The sequence below is a fragment of the Antechinus flavipes genome, chromosome 5 (genome assembly GCF_016432865.1).
Source record: "Antechinus flavipes isolate AdamAnt ecotype Samford, QLD, Australia chromosome 5, AdamAnt_v2, whole genome shotgun sequence".
Lineage (NCBI taxonomy): Eukaryota > Metazoa > Chordata > Mammalia > Dasyuromorphia > Dasyuridae > Antechinus > Antechinus flavipes.
In genome coordinates this window covers 218715091-218733011 of record NC_067402.1, presented here as the reverse complement: position 1 = coordinate 218733011, position 17921 = coordinate 218715091, and the positions used below count along the sequence as shown (strand labels likewise).

General features: G+C 46.7%; 1 protein-coding gene and 1 long non-coding RNA gene across 5 annotated transcripts in view; one reads left to right on the top strand and one right to left on the bottom strand.

Moving 5' to 3' along the window:
• BAZ2A (bromodomain adjacent to zinc finger domain 2A) overlaps positions 1-17921 on the bottom strand; it is a 35209-nt gene that overhangs the window by 17166 nt on the left and 122 nt on the right. For 2 of the 3 annotated variants that reach the window (XM_052001193.1, XM_052001195.1), the window contains exons 1-4: positions 13086-13318; positions 4049-4186; positions 1707-2300; positions 623-808 (exon numbers count right to left, since the gene is read on the bottom strand). In XM_052001193.1, coding sequence (XP_051857153.1) covers positions 623-808; positions 1707-2300; positions 4049-4184 — 916 coding nt within the window. In that variant the 5' untranslated portion in view covers positions 4185-4186; positions 13086-13318. Of the gene's footprint in view, positions 1-622; positions 809-1706; positions 2301-4048; positions 4187-13085; positions 13319-13774; positions 13860-17921 lie in introns of those variants that run through there. The other variant, XM_052001194.1, reaches the window with a different exon arrangement.
• LOC127564580 (uncharacterized) lies at positions 12102-17920 on the top strand. 2 transcript variants are annotated; one of them, XR_007954307.1, is made up of 4 exons: positions 12102-12533; positions 14267-14368; positions 15368-15530; positions 16742-17920. It is a non-coding gene; the product is annotated as an uncharacterized LOC127564580 (long non-coding RNA). The 2 variants fall into 2 exon arrangements; XR_007954306.1 differs by lacking the exon at positions 12102-12533 and having other exon boundaries at positions 13786-14368.

The window sequence follows — 17921 nt, the reverse complement described above, 5'->3', positions numbered from 1 at the left end:
CCTCTGGGGGGGTTGCTCCTTTCTATCCCAATTACCCTAGCCATAAAGATTCTGACATCAAACAAAATGACGAGTCTAACTAGATGTTGAGGAGCTTCTTCCAGCTCCAGGCTACCCACCAACCCAGTGTGGGCAGAGGGAAGCCAGAGAGCTAGTAGCTCCACACCAACCTAAAAAGTAGTATTTAACTGTTGTCTTCTCCAATAAACTGTTCTCACACATCAAGGGGTGGCATAGGAAAGAGTGATCCAGACAATGTCAAAATGAGCCTTGGGTCTATGGAGAACTGTATCCTTGAAGTTTAGAATGCTCCCTGTCTATTAAGGAGAAGAATTCAGCAAGCTTCCTATTGTTTCCAGCAAAGTAAAAAGGTCCCTGTCTAACAGACTGTTCTATCTCAGTATCCTTGGCCAAGAATGGCAGAAAGTCCTTCGGGAAATAAAGCCAGCTCAAGCTTGGTCTACCAAATATTTCTATTTGTCATTTTTTAGATTTCTGTACAATTCAGCAATATTCCTGAGATTGGGAGCCTCAAAGCTCCTTGTACCAGCTTCCCCCAAAATATAAATCCCCCCAGATAGCAGATGGGTGGCTGCAGAATGCTTCAAGTCTACAAGCCCACCTGGAGCCAGGGAGTCAAAAGGCTCCAAGGCATCCTCGCCAAGGATAGAAGAGCCTTCCAGCTGTTCAGGAAGCTGTGAAGGGTCATCCAGGCAGCTCACTGTAGGGTCAGGCACCAGAACTGAGACCTCCCGACGCAGTGATTCCACAGAAGGGGCTGAGCTGTCAAAGCCACACAGCTTCAATTCTAGGAGAGTCCACAAGAAGGTAGAGAAGCCAAGTTAGAGTGCCCTGGCTGAGATCACTCAAGCTGAAGCAGGCAGAACAGCTTTAGCAAAAGGTCACTAACTCTGGGCAAGCAGAGGTGCCCCACCGCAGGGTCACCTAGGGCAGGCAGAATGAGGTCACAGATAGACCTCACTCTCATGTTCTCAGAAGAGTTTTTCATCTAGAGGGAACAAGAGACAGAGAAAGCAACTACTCGGTTCTGAAGAGAATCACTTTGGCACTTAGCAGCCAGGAAGAGCCCAGGGTAAGCCAGGTTATTGCTGTGGGGAGAGCATGGGACATGGCAGGAAGGAGGGGCTACCTCCTATATACACATATACCCAGTGAAAAAAGACAGATGGTACAGAGACACTTAGCTCTGGACTGCTCCTTTCTCTCCCCCGAATACCAACTGATCACAGAGGCTTGGCAGAAACTGGGAAGGCAAGCTGACCCTCTCTTTCAGAACTGCCTGGCTGGCTGGCGTGCTTGGCCCTAGGATCTGTGCTCCTGGGACACTGTCTCACCCTCTGCAGTGCCACATGCCAAACCCCCTCCTTGGCTTTCTGATGAAGGCACTTGCAAGGATTCTTGGGGAAGAAGGGGTGGGGGAAGGGAGTGGTGGTTCCTGGCTTGCCCACCTGCCCTGCCCAGGCTGCCGGCTCCTCGTGAGCTTGAAATAATTCGACCTCCTACTCTTGAGCAGCCGCTACTGCCACAAGAACACCAGCCGCTTGGCTCTGCTGATCACCAACATGCAAATCAGCCTCCACTGCAGAGCGGGAAAGACGGGTTCTTCTTGCCTCAGGAACAGGCCAGAGCCCCAAAGCCCTGCTTCTCTCCCTCCCCTCCCTGACCCTCCCAGCCCATCCCCATACCTGGCTGTTCTCCTTCCAGCTCCAGGCTACCCACCAAACCAGTGCCGTTCTCTGCCACAATGGGGGCTAGCTCCTTATCTGCTGCCTCACTAGGGTGTCCACCATGCTCAGGATCCTGGGAAGGTGCAAAGGTCTGGACGCTGGAGCCCAGCATAGGAGAGGGTGGTGAGGAGGTGAAGAAGCTAGAGGGTCCATTGGACATCACCTCAAAATTCTGATCAGGGAAAGAGTCATATAGTTCCTGTGAGTCAAAATTGAGTCCCATGGGACTCTGGGTGCCGTTGGCCCAGAACTCTTGGTTACCAGCCCGCAGGTTAGTGTTTTGACTTGGAGGTGAACCTTGCCGGCTGCCCCCAATGGTGCCGTTGAGTGGGTATTGTCTGTGGCCTGAGAACTGGGAGAGAAGGGGTGGATCTTTAAGGTTGCTGCCTGTACTGGCAGGTGGATATTGCGGATAGTTCCAGAGACAATCGTAGGCCACGTTGGGATGATGGAGGTGTGAAGTGCCAGAGGAATGGGGAGCAGAGTTCAAAATCCCTGAAGTAGTGTGAGATACAGTAGATAAGCCATTAACATTCACATCACCATTCAAACCTGTGAGAGGGAGGGAAAAGAAAAGGCATCAGTTATCTCTCACAAGATGTGCCTGCCAAAAGAGCCCCAAACTGAGAACACTGCCTATGGGGAAGGGAGACAGGAAGGGGGGATTTCCCCTCAGCTATATTTGGCCTCTTGTCTCCAAGGAACGCCACAGTCAGATACTCCTGGCCGTAAGCATAGCAACTACTGCTCAGGGTGCTGTGTCCGGGAAGCACTGGGAAGTGGGGGGTTGGGGAGCTCTCGGCTTTCCAGAGGAGCCATCAGAAGAAGCTGGCTGCTTTACGTGCTCAGCACTCTATTTTTTTTAAATGAACATATGAGACTCCCAACAGCAACCTCTATTTTGCCTCATTCCCTGAAGAAGTCAGCAGTCACGGGGACATGTGGAGTCCACTGCAGGCCCTGAGTTACTGCTGAGCTCCCTTCTCTCCTGGATTGTTCATCCCTCCCCCTCCTGGCAGGAGCAGCCAAGCCGACAGTAGGGACAGGCTCCACCTCAGCAGCACATGCAGATCCAGGCTAAGAATAGCTTTTTCAGTCACCCCAGCGACAAGATCCCAGCTCAGGGGGCCGGGCTTAGCCCCTCCTCACAGCCACTGGAGAGGAATATGGAGGGGGAGGAGGAGGGAGTCTGCGTGACCAATGATGTAGACTCCAGCCCTCACTGCCAACAGGCAGGAGAGTTGGCAGCCCATGAACTAAGAGGGAGGGAGAGCAGAGGCACTAAGACAGGCAGGTGAGAGGGCCTTCTACAATGACACAAGGGACTAAAGGATATGCCATCTTTGCAGTAAATTCTGCTCCAAGATCCCTCCCCCAAGCAGAGGAAAAGATGGACACTAGGATCTCTTTACTTCTAGAAGCATTGGGCTTCTCTTTGCCTACAAGTATAAGTGCCTGGATCCGAGGAAGATAAAGGCACTTGGCAGGGCTGTGGTGCAGAGCAGCTGATCAGTCAAATCCAGGCAAAGACCTGATCTTAGCAGCAAGATTTCCATTCAGAAGTATAGTCTCCCTAAAGAGGCACCAGGGAATACTGAAACCCTCCCAGGGATCAAGATGGACACAAGAGCTCACAGTTTCTCCTTTCTCTTCAAATGCATCAGCAAACTGGGGAGAATCAAGAAATTCATCTCTTCTACCCCAGCTGCCATTCAAAAAAAATCTACTTGATATCCAAAGCCCATCTCTATTTTCTCTCTATCCCACTTTCCCAATTTGCTGTCATATCATTTAATCAGAGCTCAGAATCCTTAAGAGGATAAATTCGACTCCCCTCAGGACCGAGAAGAAGAAACTGAGGTACAAAAAGCTAAGTAACTTATTCCCAGTCCTGGGCAGGCTTTCTGCTCTGTCCACTCAACCCAAAGTGGCACCCTCCCAGCTTTTGGGAAGAAGCAAAGGAACAACGCTACCACAAGAACAGCTTGATGTGGAAAAACCAGGAAGCCTTCTCTAGCCTCCTTCCTGCTGAACCCAAATCATAGGGCTGGACCCTATTGCCTCAACCAAGTTGAGGGCCAGATTGAACATAAATAGGATCCTGCTGCTTCTCCTGCCCCCTCCTGCCCTTCTCGGATGCTAGGTTAATCAGCTAGAGCTCTCCTTTTGTAGTCCTTTGCCCCTGGCAGGAGTGGGCTCATGAGTCCACACTAGTATCTAAGAGGAGCCAAATCTCCCATAATTTGATCCGAAGGAATGAAGTCCCTCCCCTGCCCAAAAAATCTCGCCCTCACACTCACTTTTCCCTTGCTGAGAGAAGTTCATGGGAGACCCGTTAGTGTAGAGCCCCTCCCCTGAGGGGGGGGAGGGTTTCAGTCCTGAGGCAGCAGGTGCAGGGGAAAGGCCAGTAAAATTAAAATGGTCGTTTGCCTCCATTTCTGTGGGAGGGGAAAGAAAAAAAAATACTGGAGGTTAAACAAAGTCATGTCACCTGGAATCTACCACCTACGTACTTCCTGGGGAGGAAACCTCCCTCCATCTACAGTGTACTCACTTGCCTCCCACTTCAGCACAGCCAGGAGGGAGGAGGAAGAAATCTCCCTTCCCCCATTATTATCACCAGTGTAAACCCCTGTTAGAAACAATCTCCAAAAGCCAGCTCTGCTTGTGCATGGAACAGAAAAAACAAGCAAGAGAAATCATGATGCCAGAAAGTGGGGGAAAGACCCTCTAATTAGCTCCAAGCCCAACTCGAATTCCTCAGCTGCTTTAGGCACAATATTTTGGTCCACCCCACTTCCTTTTCAGTTCAAGGATAAAGACCGGAGCCATAGACATAACCCTAGATGATGATGGCAAAGCTAATTTTTGTGGGGGGGAGGAAGAGGGTAGGTAAGCAGGAAGGAGATGTGGGTCAGGGGTCAATTGGATATCAAAAAAGATCAGATAATCAGAGATATAATCATGATGTATGTCAGAACACTAACTTTCACTAAAACAGAGCTTTCTTGGTTATCTTATCCACAACTCCAGATATTCTAGATGAGAAACTAATTCTGCCAAATTGCTGGATGAGAAATATGAGAAAGGGATGACTGACTAATTTGCCAGCATTTTAAAAGACATGAATAATGTGGGAAAAACCAATTCTAAATCGATGAGAGTTTTTATACCTGGAAGAAACTTTAGATATTATCTAGTTTAATTTCTCATTTACCTAAGACTCACAGAAGTCTAGACTTTGCCATGACTAAATGGACTGAAACTCCCTTCTCACCTGAAGACTCCTTTATCCTAGGAAAATGGTCTATTCACCAAGACCACAATGGAGAAGAATGCTAGAAATAGGAAAAAGTTAAGATGAAAAGATGTAATGAAGAACACTATTCTTATATGTCTACAATCTACAGTAGCTTTGGTGGCACAGAGAGTTATGCCTTAAAATTTTTTAGTATTCTAAGTTTGTAGCAGGGAAACTTCTTAATTCAAAACTCTTTATTAAGGCAAAACAAAATGAGGCAGAGAACACGGAAAATCAAGGAGTCTAAAAGTATATTTAAAAATCTTCAATGATCTATTATTTCACTGGTGTCCATTTGCTCTCTACAGATACCGGCAAAAAAAGCTCTTCTCCACCATGACATTCCTAAATTTCTACCGCCTGATAACAATGCACTTCCTCAAGTCGGCCTCCAATGCCTCCCATGAACAGGCCACATTATATGCTCACTCCAGCTTGCTGCAATGGGACAAAGTGCCACAGCTTTGATCCTACTAGTAAAGTCTGTGGGAACTGAAAGTTACCTCCCCTTATTGGTCAAGACCTTCAAAAAGGGGCTTAGTGAAAAATTTTAAAAATAAGTTTAATTCTAATAGAAATTCAGAAGAAACAGAGAGCGGAAATAGAAAGGAAAGGAGCAAGAAAGATTTAAAGGTTAGAAAAGAAGGAAGGAGAGAGAGGGGATCAGGTCAGCTATTCAGTGAAGAGCTGATAACAGCTGCTGGTAAAAGCCACTTCACTCAGACACACTGAGCCAGAACCTATTGAATGGGGAATAGAACTCATCTTACTAATGTAAGTAAAAGAGTCCTCAGGACTCAACAAACTTAAACCTCAACTAAAGCAAAGGAGCCCCGAATAGTGAAGGCACATGTTCCTCCTATAAAGCTCCCAAAAGTGTCACTAAGATTAGTGATTCTTTCAATATTCCTTGTAACCCTTTATTATTCCTATGCTCCTTGATACTCAGACAACTTAAGCAGCAGAAGAAACTTAAAAGCTGGATGGAACTTTATTTTGCTCTTGTTTTATTATAACTCAGTTCCTGAACAGGGCTACTTCCCCAAAGCCTGAACCATTCAGCCCAACAACTTTTTTTAACCCACCTTTATAAGCCATATTTCTCTAGTTCTCATACCCATCTTTGCTCTCAACCAAGTACATATCTAGGCTCCTCGTTCCTCCTTTTCGATTTGCCATTTCCTTCATCCAAATCCCCAAGAAACTAGTGACCTTCCCTGTGCTGCTCTAGGAGACATAACATTTCCTGTTACATAAATTAAACATTTAAAAGACATTGTAAGCAGTTGCTTATAGAAATCAGATAAAAAGAAAGGATAGGAAATTATCTGATGACCTGGAGCTGGCCTAGTCCTCAGCTTTCCTGAACAGCCCATTATGACCAATATTACTTCATTTAGGAGGTGTTTTTTAGGAACATAAAATTCTCCAACAATATACTGACCATTTCTATATCATGCTGTATAGACAAAGGACAGATGCCAATGTCAGGTCTAAAAGGCAATCTCCTAATTTGAAAAACTAACCGATGTGACTGTAAATAGACCTCCCAACTAAAGTGGGGAAGAGAACCCAGGGGTTTCCCTTAGATCAAGACCTCCTTACTTACAAGTCCTTTAATATTTCAGGTTTCAGATGATACTAATGGTATCCAGAATATAGGGATATAAAGGCTACTTAGCATCAACAACTTTAACCAAGATGATTTTCACAACAAAAGCCTGAAAATGATTTCTGCCTTCCTCTCAAGAATCAGTTAAGTAATTGAGAGAAAATGAGGGGAAAGAGAGGGCTAAGAACAGGAGTGTTGATTGAGAAATGGAGAGAGAAGAAAATAAAGTAGGGAGGGCATCTCCCTTTGTACAATTGGGATCACAGCCAATTGAATGCAGAAATGAATGCCCAACTTTTTTCCTGCAGAAAGAAACGTCCTCATGACCAGGAAGTGAAACTAGGTAAGAGCTCAGTCAGTGCTAGTCCTATGCAAATGGATTGTTTAAGAAGGCAAAAAGTTTCATTTCCAAGAGTTAAGGAACACTGCCTCCTAAAACACAAAGTAGAAAAGCATCAACCAAAGTCCTGAAACGCCTGCCTTCTTCTCAAAAGGGAAAGCTGCTTTCGTCTCACTGCTCAGCTGTCCAATATTAGAATATTAAGGAAATTAGGAAATAGAATTGTGAAAGAAAAATGACAGACTTCAATACAGCTACCATAACCAATCTGATACTCAGGTCTCCTAGGCCCCTTCTAACAGCAGCAGCAGCAACATTTATATAATGGGCAGGCACTGTTTGGTACTTTAAGAAATATCTCATTATTTCTCGTCGATCCTTGTAACACTGAGAGGGAAGTGCTTTAATTATTCCCATTTTATAGTTGAATAAACTGAGGTAAAAAGTTTAAGTGATTCTGTCTAGAATCAAGCCAGAGTCTAAGAGGATTGGATCTCAAATCTTGTTACCTCCAGACCTGGTGCTCTATCCATTTACTGGCTTGAAAATTCTTTCCTCTCCCTAATCCCCAAAACACAATTGCAAGCCAATATTCCTTATATTCTCAAATTAAAGTGGTTTCCTCTTAATAATTCCTCAAGTTATATGGGTGGGGTCATCTTCATTGGTTACAGAGGTTAGTTTTCCTTCTTCCTCTCACAGTAAAAGGAAAATTCATTTGTTGGGTCTGTAACAAAAATTTGAAACTACAGGCAACCTTGGCCAATACTATGTGCCTCTCCATTCTCCCGCTTATGTTGCCACATCCTAATCCCCAAAATGGCAGTTCACTGATCTATCAGAGGCTGGTACAAAACAACTGCCCCACATCCCAGTTAAAGATGTAAAGCTTAGACTTAAGAATTCCTAAGGTATTAAAGATTACTTGACTTTTCTATCTAGAAACTCCTTCCGTGCTGGGCTCTTTTTTCTCATAGATTCAGGGTCTGCATTTATAGACTCCAAGATGCTCTCCTCTAGGAGACAGACTAGTCAAGGCCCTCAGTTCTGGGCCCCAGCAGAAAAGGCCTGCCTGCTCTGTCCTTGTAATCAGGCTGCAGTGCTAGGTGTGTGCCAATTTCATGTAAATGTGTTCTCAACTCCCTTCTTCCCCCTCCACCCCCAAGCAAATCCCAACTAAAATCCCCTCTATTACAGAAAGTCTTCCTTTTATTTTTTATCCTGTGTATATAGTATGTTTCCTTAGTGTGTCCACCATTAGATTGTAAAGATTCCTTGAAATCAGAGACAATCTTTTGCCTTAGTTTCCCCATCACTTAATACAGTGCCAGGCACAGAATGAGTGTTTAATAAATGGTTGAGTGAAAACTTTTGTTTTTAAAGAAGGTGAGGAGAAGTAGTTTGTATTAAAAGAACTTACAAGCAATGTGTCAAGGCCAGGTGACCGTACAAGCACAGACAAAAAAGGAATTTACCTCTAAACTACATTCCTTCTCATCTACTTTAAGTGTGGATTTTTTCTAGTCATACCTAAACCTTCCAAAATTCAAATCAAACTCTTCAAAGATGAAGAGTCTTTGAAAAAGAAAAGCAAACAATATTATCAAGTCTCTAAGCAAGCTAGCAGGAATTTAGCACATGACATTAAAAACCAGGTAGTCTGAAAATATATGCTGGAAACAAACAAAAAAAGTATTGACCAAATAAGCAGCAATCCTGATTCCTAGAGGAAATCAGAATCAAAACAACTTCTAACTATGAATTCAGAGCTTAACCTGGACTTCACTACTGTGCTAGACGAATGCCTGAAACTCTTCGACCTCCCACAGTCCTGGTCAGCAGGATAAGCCTGGAATAGGGCTGTCCAAGCTTTGGAGACTCCCCACTAAGTACACCACTTAATACCATGGTTTATGAAAGGGACCTGGCTAATCCAAGCTGAACACTTCTAACTTAAGCTCCTAACATGTGGGTTATAAAACTGCTCAACCAAGCCCTCGTTTACAGATGACCAAACGTACAGGAGCTGAGATTTAGACCCATGCTTCTGCCTCTCCCTCTCGGCTTTCCACTGCCAGAACCGCACAACTTAGAACCCACTGATGTCTTCTAGCAAGTTTGGGGTTAAGATCAAACTACCTTTTGACTAAAAAAAAAAAAAAAAAACAAAAAACATTTCTAGTCAATATTCCCTCAAATTTCATGAGGATGAAAAAACCCTAACCAATGCAAGTTTTTACTGTCAAATGATTAAACCAAACTTTGGCTATCATCTTTTAGGAAAAGGTTACTATTGTTTTCTAGTATGTGGTCTCCTAATGCTGATGCGTAGACAAAAACATAAAACAAAGAATTACAACTATTTATATACTGATGAAATTTTTCTTAAAGCCCTTTCCTGTACAATATCCTAGGCTATGAACCAAAGACATAAAATTAAAGGATCAGATTAAAAGCTAAAAGCGAGTCTGAGGGCAACACTTTCATTTTACAGACAAAAAAATCAAGGTCCAAAAAAGTTAAATGACCTGCCCAATATCACACACATGTGGCAGCTGGAGAGAACAACTTGGAAATGGAGATTCCATCTCCTAGTCATAGAGCCATAGACTGGGCAAGAAACTATAGAAGGTTAAATGGTCTGACCAAGTTACAAGACTAACTGATGATAGAAGAGGTTCGAGGGACAAGTGGCAATATTTTCTCATCAAAAGTCACAAGAAAAATTAAAAAGCAAACACAAAACCAAGACATTAGTGCTTTTTGTATCCCTACAGTCTCCAAAGTCACCATGGGACCTAAGGACAAACAAACCACCTACCTAACTCTACAGGTATTTGAGTTCCTTTGTGCCTCAATTTCAACCTTTCCCTTGGGGAGAGGCTAAAATAATTTAAACTATTGAATTAAATAGAGGATCAGGATCACAGCATAAAGGATATTAGCCAATTGTAGGATAGGGACAGTTAAGATGATGCAGTAATAAAGCACCAGCCCTGAAGTCAGGAGGATCTGAGTTCAAATCTAGTCTCAGACATTTACTACATGTGTGATCCTGGGTGAGTCATTTAACCCTGTTTGCCTCAGTTTCTCATCTTAAAATGAATTGAGAAAGGCATGGAAAACTTCAATATCTTCATCAAGAAAACTCCAAATGGGATCATCAAAAGATTGGCACAACTGACAAGATTCAACAACACATATTTAGAATGGAGAAGAGAAATCTTAGAATAAATATAATAGTAAATAAATAATTTCATCAAATATTTATTAGAGGAATAAGGTCTGTTCTATTTAGGCAGAGCTAGAAACAACGGGTGTGAGCCAGAGATAGATAGTTTACTTAGGATCATTAGATTATATAATCAGGGTTAGAAGGGCCATCCTTATTATTTTACAAAGGAAACTGAGGCCCAAAGAGGTTGAATGATTTACCCAAAATGACCCATAGTAAAGAAGCAGATGGGATTTGAACATCTGCCTGCCTGATCCACTTCATATCCAGCATTGCTTTCCCTATAATAACACAAGGCCTCAACATTTACCAACCATGAGGGCTAGACCAAATGAAAAGGGACTACTTCCAGATGCAGAAGGCCCTTCATGTATGAGGGAATATTCAGTCTTTATTGGATGACGACTGGCATGATTACAGAGGGAACTCCTGTTCATCTTTGGGTTGGAATAGAGGAGTTCTGAGGTCCAATTCTAAGATCTTTGGAACATTAAGAAAGGCACTAATATGATGAAGAAATGTCTTTCATGAAAAAGGCAAATGGATTGTTCCCCATTTCCATATATACCAAGACTCAGAATTTCTGTACATGGAGACCGATCCTTTTTCTGTTTCACTCTTGGTTAATATAAATTCATGGAGTCAGTATTTCAGTGTCAGCTCCTAGCTTTTCTAAAAAGTTCACAGAAAAAAATGTATTTCTTTTCCATTTCTACTGCTACAGAAAAACCTCAGAAATCCATCACAAATTTCCCTCTTCCCAAAGGCTGAGGGGAGAAGGGCTTATGACCAAAAAGGGGGAAATAATAATACTGAAAAAGCTAATAGTCAAAATAAAAGCAATGAAAAGAAATTGTTGTTAGACCCATAAAAAACAGGGTAAGGAAGAAATGCCAGCCAATCAAAAGCACAGGTATCTGAAGAAAAAAGAAAATCACTGGAGAAAAACTAAACGTCAGGAATTGGAGCAGCCTAATGTCAAGAGGGATGATGTTTTTAAAGAGGGGTTCTGCTGTTTGTCAGACAAACATATACCCAGCCCATCCTTCCTCTGGGCCAATATTTTTCTTTTCATTCATTATCATCTCCTGGACATCTGATCTGGGTACCTGTCTTTATCTGGGGAAGCCAACACTGGAACGATGCCTTAAATACCAGAAAAAGCAGCAGATTGCACGATTCATTATTTTTCAAGTCTAATTCAACCCATCTCCAGATCCTTCCCATCTGCGAATCTTGGAGCCAACCTATTTTTTTAGCCATTTCCTGACTAAGCAAAGGGACCAGGGCACATGGCTTGCCAAGATCCAAGGGCAACAACTCACTGCAATCCAACAGAGACACAAGGAAAGATGTCCTTTATGAGGAGTGTCATATGACACTCGCCTTTGTAATCCTAATTAGTTAGGTTTTCCAGAAGGGTGAAAATGGCTCCCTTCTGTCCACTCATCTAACATATCTAACTAGCACTAACAAAAGCTAATCTCAGGTTTGGATGAAAGCTGGGAAGACTTAAGTCTGGCTCTCCAAGATTCTTAACTGCTCCTTATTCCTATGGGAAATAAATCCCATTAAAAATTAAGTTCCTAAATTTCTAACTTCTGCTCTCCCCCCCCCTCCCAGTGGGAAGTCTGGCCCCTCTCCCTCTTGGGGGTTATAAGATCAAAAGAGGAAAAAGGGAACCCGGGAAGTCGCTCAAATGCCCTAAATATGAAGACTATTATCAGTCATGATGAAAGTACAGGAAGCTCCCATCAGGGGGATGGCCGAGTCGGCTTTTCTTATATGCTCAGCTCATTCAAAACAAAAAGAGAAAAAAAATAAATAAAGGCAATAACATAAATATTGGGGGGGAGGGAAAAGCAGAGATTTCAACCAAGTAGTGAATCAAAGGGGGGAGGGAGGGGGCCGCGAGGGAGGGGGAAGAATCGCCCGGGGGAGGGGAGGGAGAAGGAAAACAAAAGTCAGTGGCAAGGACCTAGGCCACATGGTGGGCTGGCCTGCCTAGGCGGCCCCAGAAAATGAAACCAAATCTGATTAAAAAGGACATTTCAAAACAAGAGACGAAGCAACCCAATGCACAGCTGCCATTTCCCGAGCACTTCCTGCTAGGAGGCTGGGGGAGGGGCTGTTTGTATACAGAGGGAGGTAGCAGCAACTCATTACCCCCCCCCCATCCCAAAAAATACCAAGAGTGATAAGAGGATCCCCATCCAAAATACACGCCGGTCCTCAATAGAACTAACTCTCTGGAAATCTAGACTCTTCAAGAAACAGTCACCCTCTCCGACTTGCAGGTAACTGGGGATACCTTTAATGTTAGAGAGATCACTATTTCTCTCTGCGCGCCCTTCCCACCACCCTCAGGAAAGCCCAGCCTCAACTTCGCCCGCCCCCGTCCCAAGGCAGGGGATTCCCGGCTGATAATAACCCGCACACAAAGGCCCTCCCCACCCATCTAAGTTAAAAAGTGATCCCCTCCCAGCCCCTCTCTGTTCCGAAGAGAGGATCGCTCCCTCCCCCATCCAGAGAACACCCTCAAAGAAGTCTTACCTTCTCCCCCCCCTCTGGGAATCCCCCTTACCCGCGCTCCCCCATCCAAAGACTCAGGGATTCCCCATGGGGGGCGGGGCGGAAAACCCACTTGGATCCCTGAGAATCAGGTGGAATCTCCCGGAAACCCTCTCGGTTGCGGAGCTCCTCGTGCAGCGGGGCGGCCGAGGGCCCCGGACCCAGCGGGAGAGTCCTCCCTCCCACACGTACCTCGGGGCCCAGGAGCGCGCGGCAAGGACCAGGCTTCGGGCGGCCGTGCGCCCTCCGCCCCGAACGCTCCTCCCCCCACCCCATACCTAAGGCGGCTGGCGGCTGGGTCCTCCGGCCGGTCGCCCGGCTCGCGTCTCCCCGGAGGGCCGGGGGCGGGTGTTCACATGGCCAAGTGTCGGGCTCTGGGGCCGCTCTGAAGGGGAAAGGACGGCAGGGGCGGGGGCGCGGCTTAACCGCGGGGCCCGAGCGGAGCCAACATGGCCGGCGGGGAGAGCCCGAGGAGCCGGAGACGCCGCCGGAGAAGGAGGCGGAGGGAAGTGGGGGGGGGGAGAAAAGAGGGAGAAGGCGGAGGCGGGGAGGAGCCGCCGACCGCGCAGCGTCTAGGAGGGGACCGCCCGCCGCCAGGGCCTCAATTCACCCCGGGTCCTAGCGCCGCCTACTCTAACCGCGGAGAACCGGCTTCCGCCCCCTCCGCCTGACCGCTGGGTCCTAGCGCCGTCAATTGGTCCCAGTCCCCGCCCTGCCCTACCCGGTGTCCTCCAAACTAGGAACACCGCGGAACCCATTCGCCCGAGGCCAATTTCTTACCCCAGACTCATAAAAGACAAAGAGGCAGCCTCTTCACCACCCACAAAGCTCTAACTAAATTTTTTGAAGGGACAGGTGGGGTGGGGGGAGGAAAGAAGTGGTAAGGAGTGGTAAAAGGTAAGCAGGTCTCTCATGGCAAGGGTTGGGGGAAGGGAAAGAAGGGAAGAGGTCTGTCTGACGCGCTTACCTAGGTCCAGTGTGGGCAGACTAGCCCTTCCTGGCTAACCACTGTCCGGATGACATCAGCAGAACCTCGGGAGTCGAGATGCTTCCTGTGTATGGGGAAAGTAGGTTTGGTTGTAGCACCTGAGCTCAGCGTCCGACCTATTCAGGGCTGTCACTGGGAAAAGCAGCTAGGGAAACTTGGGTGTAGCTCGACGTTTGCAAGCGAAATTCCCCCCCCCCCCCAAAAAAAAAAAAACGCAAATTCCCACAGATCCATCCTTTCTTTGGGCGTCAAAGGGTTCTGGAGCTTTCTCTAACAAGGTTATAGAACTGTGCAAGTTCATCTCCCCTCCCCCTCAAACAAATACATACATACACAATTACACAAACTGGTCAGGCTTAAGAAGGGGCTGAGTTTGCGTCTCTTCCTTAAATTTCTGCGTAGGTACAATATCACAGAATCTGAGAGCTCCAAGTGAACTTGTTATCTTGTCAAATCCCAATCACCAAATAGGTATAGCGACCACACAGCTGCCAGCGCTGGAACCTGGGTATCCCACCTCCCAATCCATTGCTCTTTACAACCCTAACCTACTTCCCTCGTACAAGATTAAAGGTAAGGAAGTCAAGGTAGTAGCGGCTCAGGGAGGAGACTGTGGCTCGAATAACCGGTGTCCCCCAAGCTTCCTCCACCCCTTTACCTTCCTCTTTCCCTAGACTGGGGGAAGGGAGAAAGAAAAGACTTTAGGATTAGAACTAGAAGGAGACTGTACAAGGGCCCTCAGGAACTAAAGCAACAAACTCCTCACCCACCTCAACTCCTCTGGGAACTAGAGGAAGGGCCAAGGAAGCTGATAAGGTCTTAATGAAATGTTGGGGGAGATGAAGAATGAAAAAGACATTAAGAAAAGAATATTTAATTTTCTCCCTTCTCAAATAAATCTGTAGGGTCATCCCAAAGTTGATATTTTTCTGACCCTCTGCTCTGGGGCTTACCTGGGGGCAAAGGGGCATCTATTTCATCCTGAGTTTTCTTAACCTGGTTTGTGAATTTTTTTTTTGGAAAAAAATTTTTTTATGTATTTCCATTCAATTTATTTCCATTGTAATCTTAAATGTCATACTTATTCATTTACAGATGTGATTCTGAGGACTCCATAGGCTTAATCAGACTATCAAATATTCATGACACACAAAGTCCTTTCTGTGATTTTGCACGTATAATTGATATATTATTGCCTCTCAATTGGACAGCACTGGGAAGAAGGGAGAGAATTTGGAACTCAAAATAATGTTTAAATAAAAATAAATAAAAAACCTGCTCTAGAAAAAGCTTTTCAGGACCTTCTGCTCTTAGTTGGGTATGTTCATAGTCCAACCCCAGCAACCTACCTTCACCCCTTCTCCCCCAAGGCTAGGAAGAAAAAAAAAAGGCAGATGGAAGACTATAGAACTAGTATCCTAAATATGGAAAATAGGGGGAGAGAAAGGGAAACTTCTCAGCCTCTTCTACCTATTTCTCCAGGCCATCGACGCTTACTCCTCTCCACCTTACCCTCACTGGGATACAAGATAGGGCTAAGGAGAAATTTCTCTTCAAATCCCTTCCATCCAGGACAAGACACAAGGATCAGACTCCTGGCTTCTGGGGGCAGAACTCCCGACAGGCTCAGGGAACACCGGATGGAAGTTTCAACCACTAGACTGGGCATAGCCACTCCCCTTTTACCACAACCACCCACCACACATACACACCTACCTGAATGCAGGGAAAGCAGGTTAGTGCCCAAGTCTGTCTGACAGAGAGCCCCAGAAAGCAAGCAGCCTCCACCCCTTTCAGGTCCTGGCTTTGTCTCCAGACAGACCCCCTCACCTTTATCCTGTTCACTGACTATATAGCCCACCACCATCAAGTACACTGACTGGAAGTTGTGTTTCTCTATTGTGGATGAGATCCTTATAGGTTAGACAAGAAAATGGGGCAGTATCCGATCAAAGGGATCTTCCAAAGATCGATAGAGACCTGACTACCATACTCACACTCACCCACAGGGGATTCTCACTTGGAATCATACCCACCTCCTTTCTTTTTGAAGAAGGATGGATGTGGATGTGGGGGAAAAGCACAGCCATCTGCCCAGCTCACAACTGGGTGTCTCATTCCTACCTGTCACTAGCTAATCAGGACAGCAGTTTTGCCTCCCCCTCCATCTAGATCGGGATAGAAACCCCGGATTTCCTAGCTGCTCCCCTCCCTTCCCCCAAGGTTAGCAACCAGCCAGTAATCCCCACTTTCCACTACCCCCCATTCCTTCTCTATTTAAGCAACTAAATTCTTGCCTAAGAAGCCAGAAAAATTGGGGAGCAAGTGGGGAAAGGAGGTTGTAATAGGTAGTGAGGAGACCTGGGTCCAGAATAAACCACTCCTTGCCCCAATCCAGGCAGTGGGTTGGGTTGGTAAGAACTAAGGGGAGAGCGGGGAGTGGGAGAAGGGAAAGGCATGGGAGAAGATTAGCACCTGCTCTTTCCTTCCAGCCCCAGCCCTGCCACCATGTTATTGCTGCATCACCCAACTCTGGGGTCAGCTGCCATTGTGAAATGGCTCCAGTTCAGAGCCAGATGGCTGGGGCTGGGAGAGAGGCACAGCTTCTCCCATTCCCAAACCCTCTTGCCTCCCCCTTTGTCCACCATCATTGTAGAGGTTCCTCTGGCATCCAGCCCCAAACACGGCAGCAGACACCCCTGCCCCCACCCAACTGGGCTCAGCTCTCTGCCTGCTCTGATAGTTCATGACTCAGAAGAGCAGGCTGAAGCCTGCTCCCAGCACCCCCACTCCCAACCTCGGAGGGGGAGGGGTGAGAAGAAAGCAGGGGGAGAAAAAGTGGAGGCCCGAGCTGGAGAACCGCAGGACTTGGGGGGTGGGGGGGGAAATCTCCAATCGAAGTCACATAATTTCTAAAAGACCACCTCCCACCTTCTCCCTCCCCAGGTACGGAGAGAATCGTTCTGGCTTTGCCTGGGGTTTCTGCCAGACAGGGAAGAAAAGTGTCCTTTCTTAAACCTCTCCAAAGACCAAGCCAAGACAGCCTCCGGTCTCCGAAAGTCCTAGATGTTTTGTTTATTTTTTGTGGGGAGAAAGGGGAAAGTGGAGGAGGAAGGGCTGTTCAACTCACCAGTACATCCAGAGATCTATAATTCTTCCCTTTTCTTCTCCACTGCCCCAGGCTTGACAGGGACACAACGGAAGATGGGGAAGGGGGTTAGGGGAGGCGAGAGAGGTCTCCCTTTTGCTTCAGAATCGTTGAGCTATCAAGCCCCTAAAGTTACGGGGGAAGTTACCTTCCCCTCCCATTCTCTCTACCGGAGCATCTGGTTTCCAACTTCTACCTTCAAAAGGAACTGACAACCGCCAGCAGTCCTACGCGGTCCTGAAAACCCTCGGCACCTGAGGGCGATCAGGCTGGTTTTTAGGCCTTTCCCCGTGTCGATCGCTTTAGGAAAAAGCAGAAGCCGTTTCCTGGGCTAAAGAAGGGGTCATCTCTCTCGCAGAGTTCAGATCCACGGCAGGTGCTGAGTTCAGAACCTCCCATTCACAAAGGGACTTAACCATGGCAAAAGGAGAGGGGGGGAGATCAAGGGAGGCTAAGCTGAACTCGAGAAGCCAAGTCCCAGGAAGAAAGGTTGGGGGAGGAGAGAAGGGAGAGATGGGGGCGGAGGGGGAAGGGCTTCCCGCACCCGGGAGAAAGCTGTGAGCTAAGGGGATGCGAGTTATCCTCCGCACACGCGGAGGGGAGGGGAGAGGGAGCGGGTTCGCGTGGTAAAGAGCTTGGAAGTGAAGAGGTGATCCTGGTTAAAGGCAGAGGGGGAAGGGAGGTGAATCCCCAACCCCCGGAGATCTCAGGGTGGTAGTGGGAAAAGTGTGTATGTGTGCGTGCGCGAGTGCGTGCCTGGGGGTGGGGGAAGAAGAGTCCTGGGCTAAGCGCTGGGAATAGACTCCCGAGAGTGGAGGGGAGACCCCGGGAGCCGATCTCCCGGGAGTGGAGAGTAGATTCTAGATTTCCGGCGGGTCCGAGGAGATCCCGGAGCGGGGAATCCCCAAGTTAACCAAGGGGCGCCCCAACCTTTGGGTATGGGGCTTGCGATAGGTCAGGGAGGATGAGGGGGAAGGT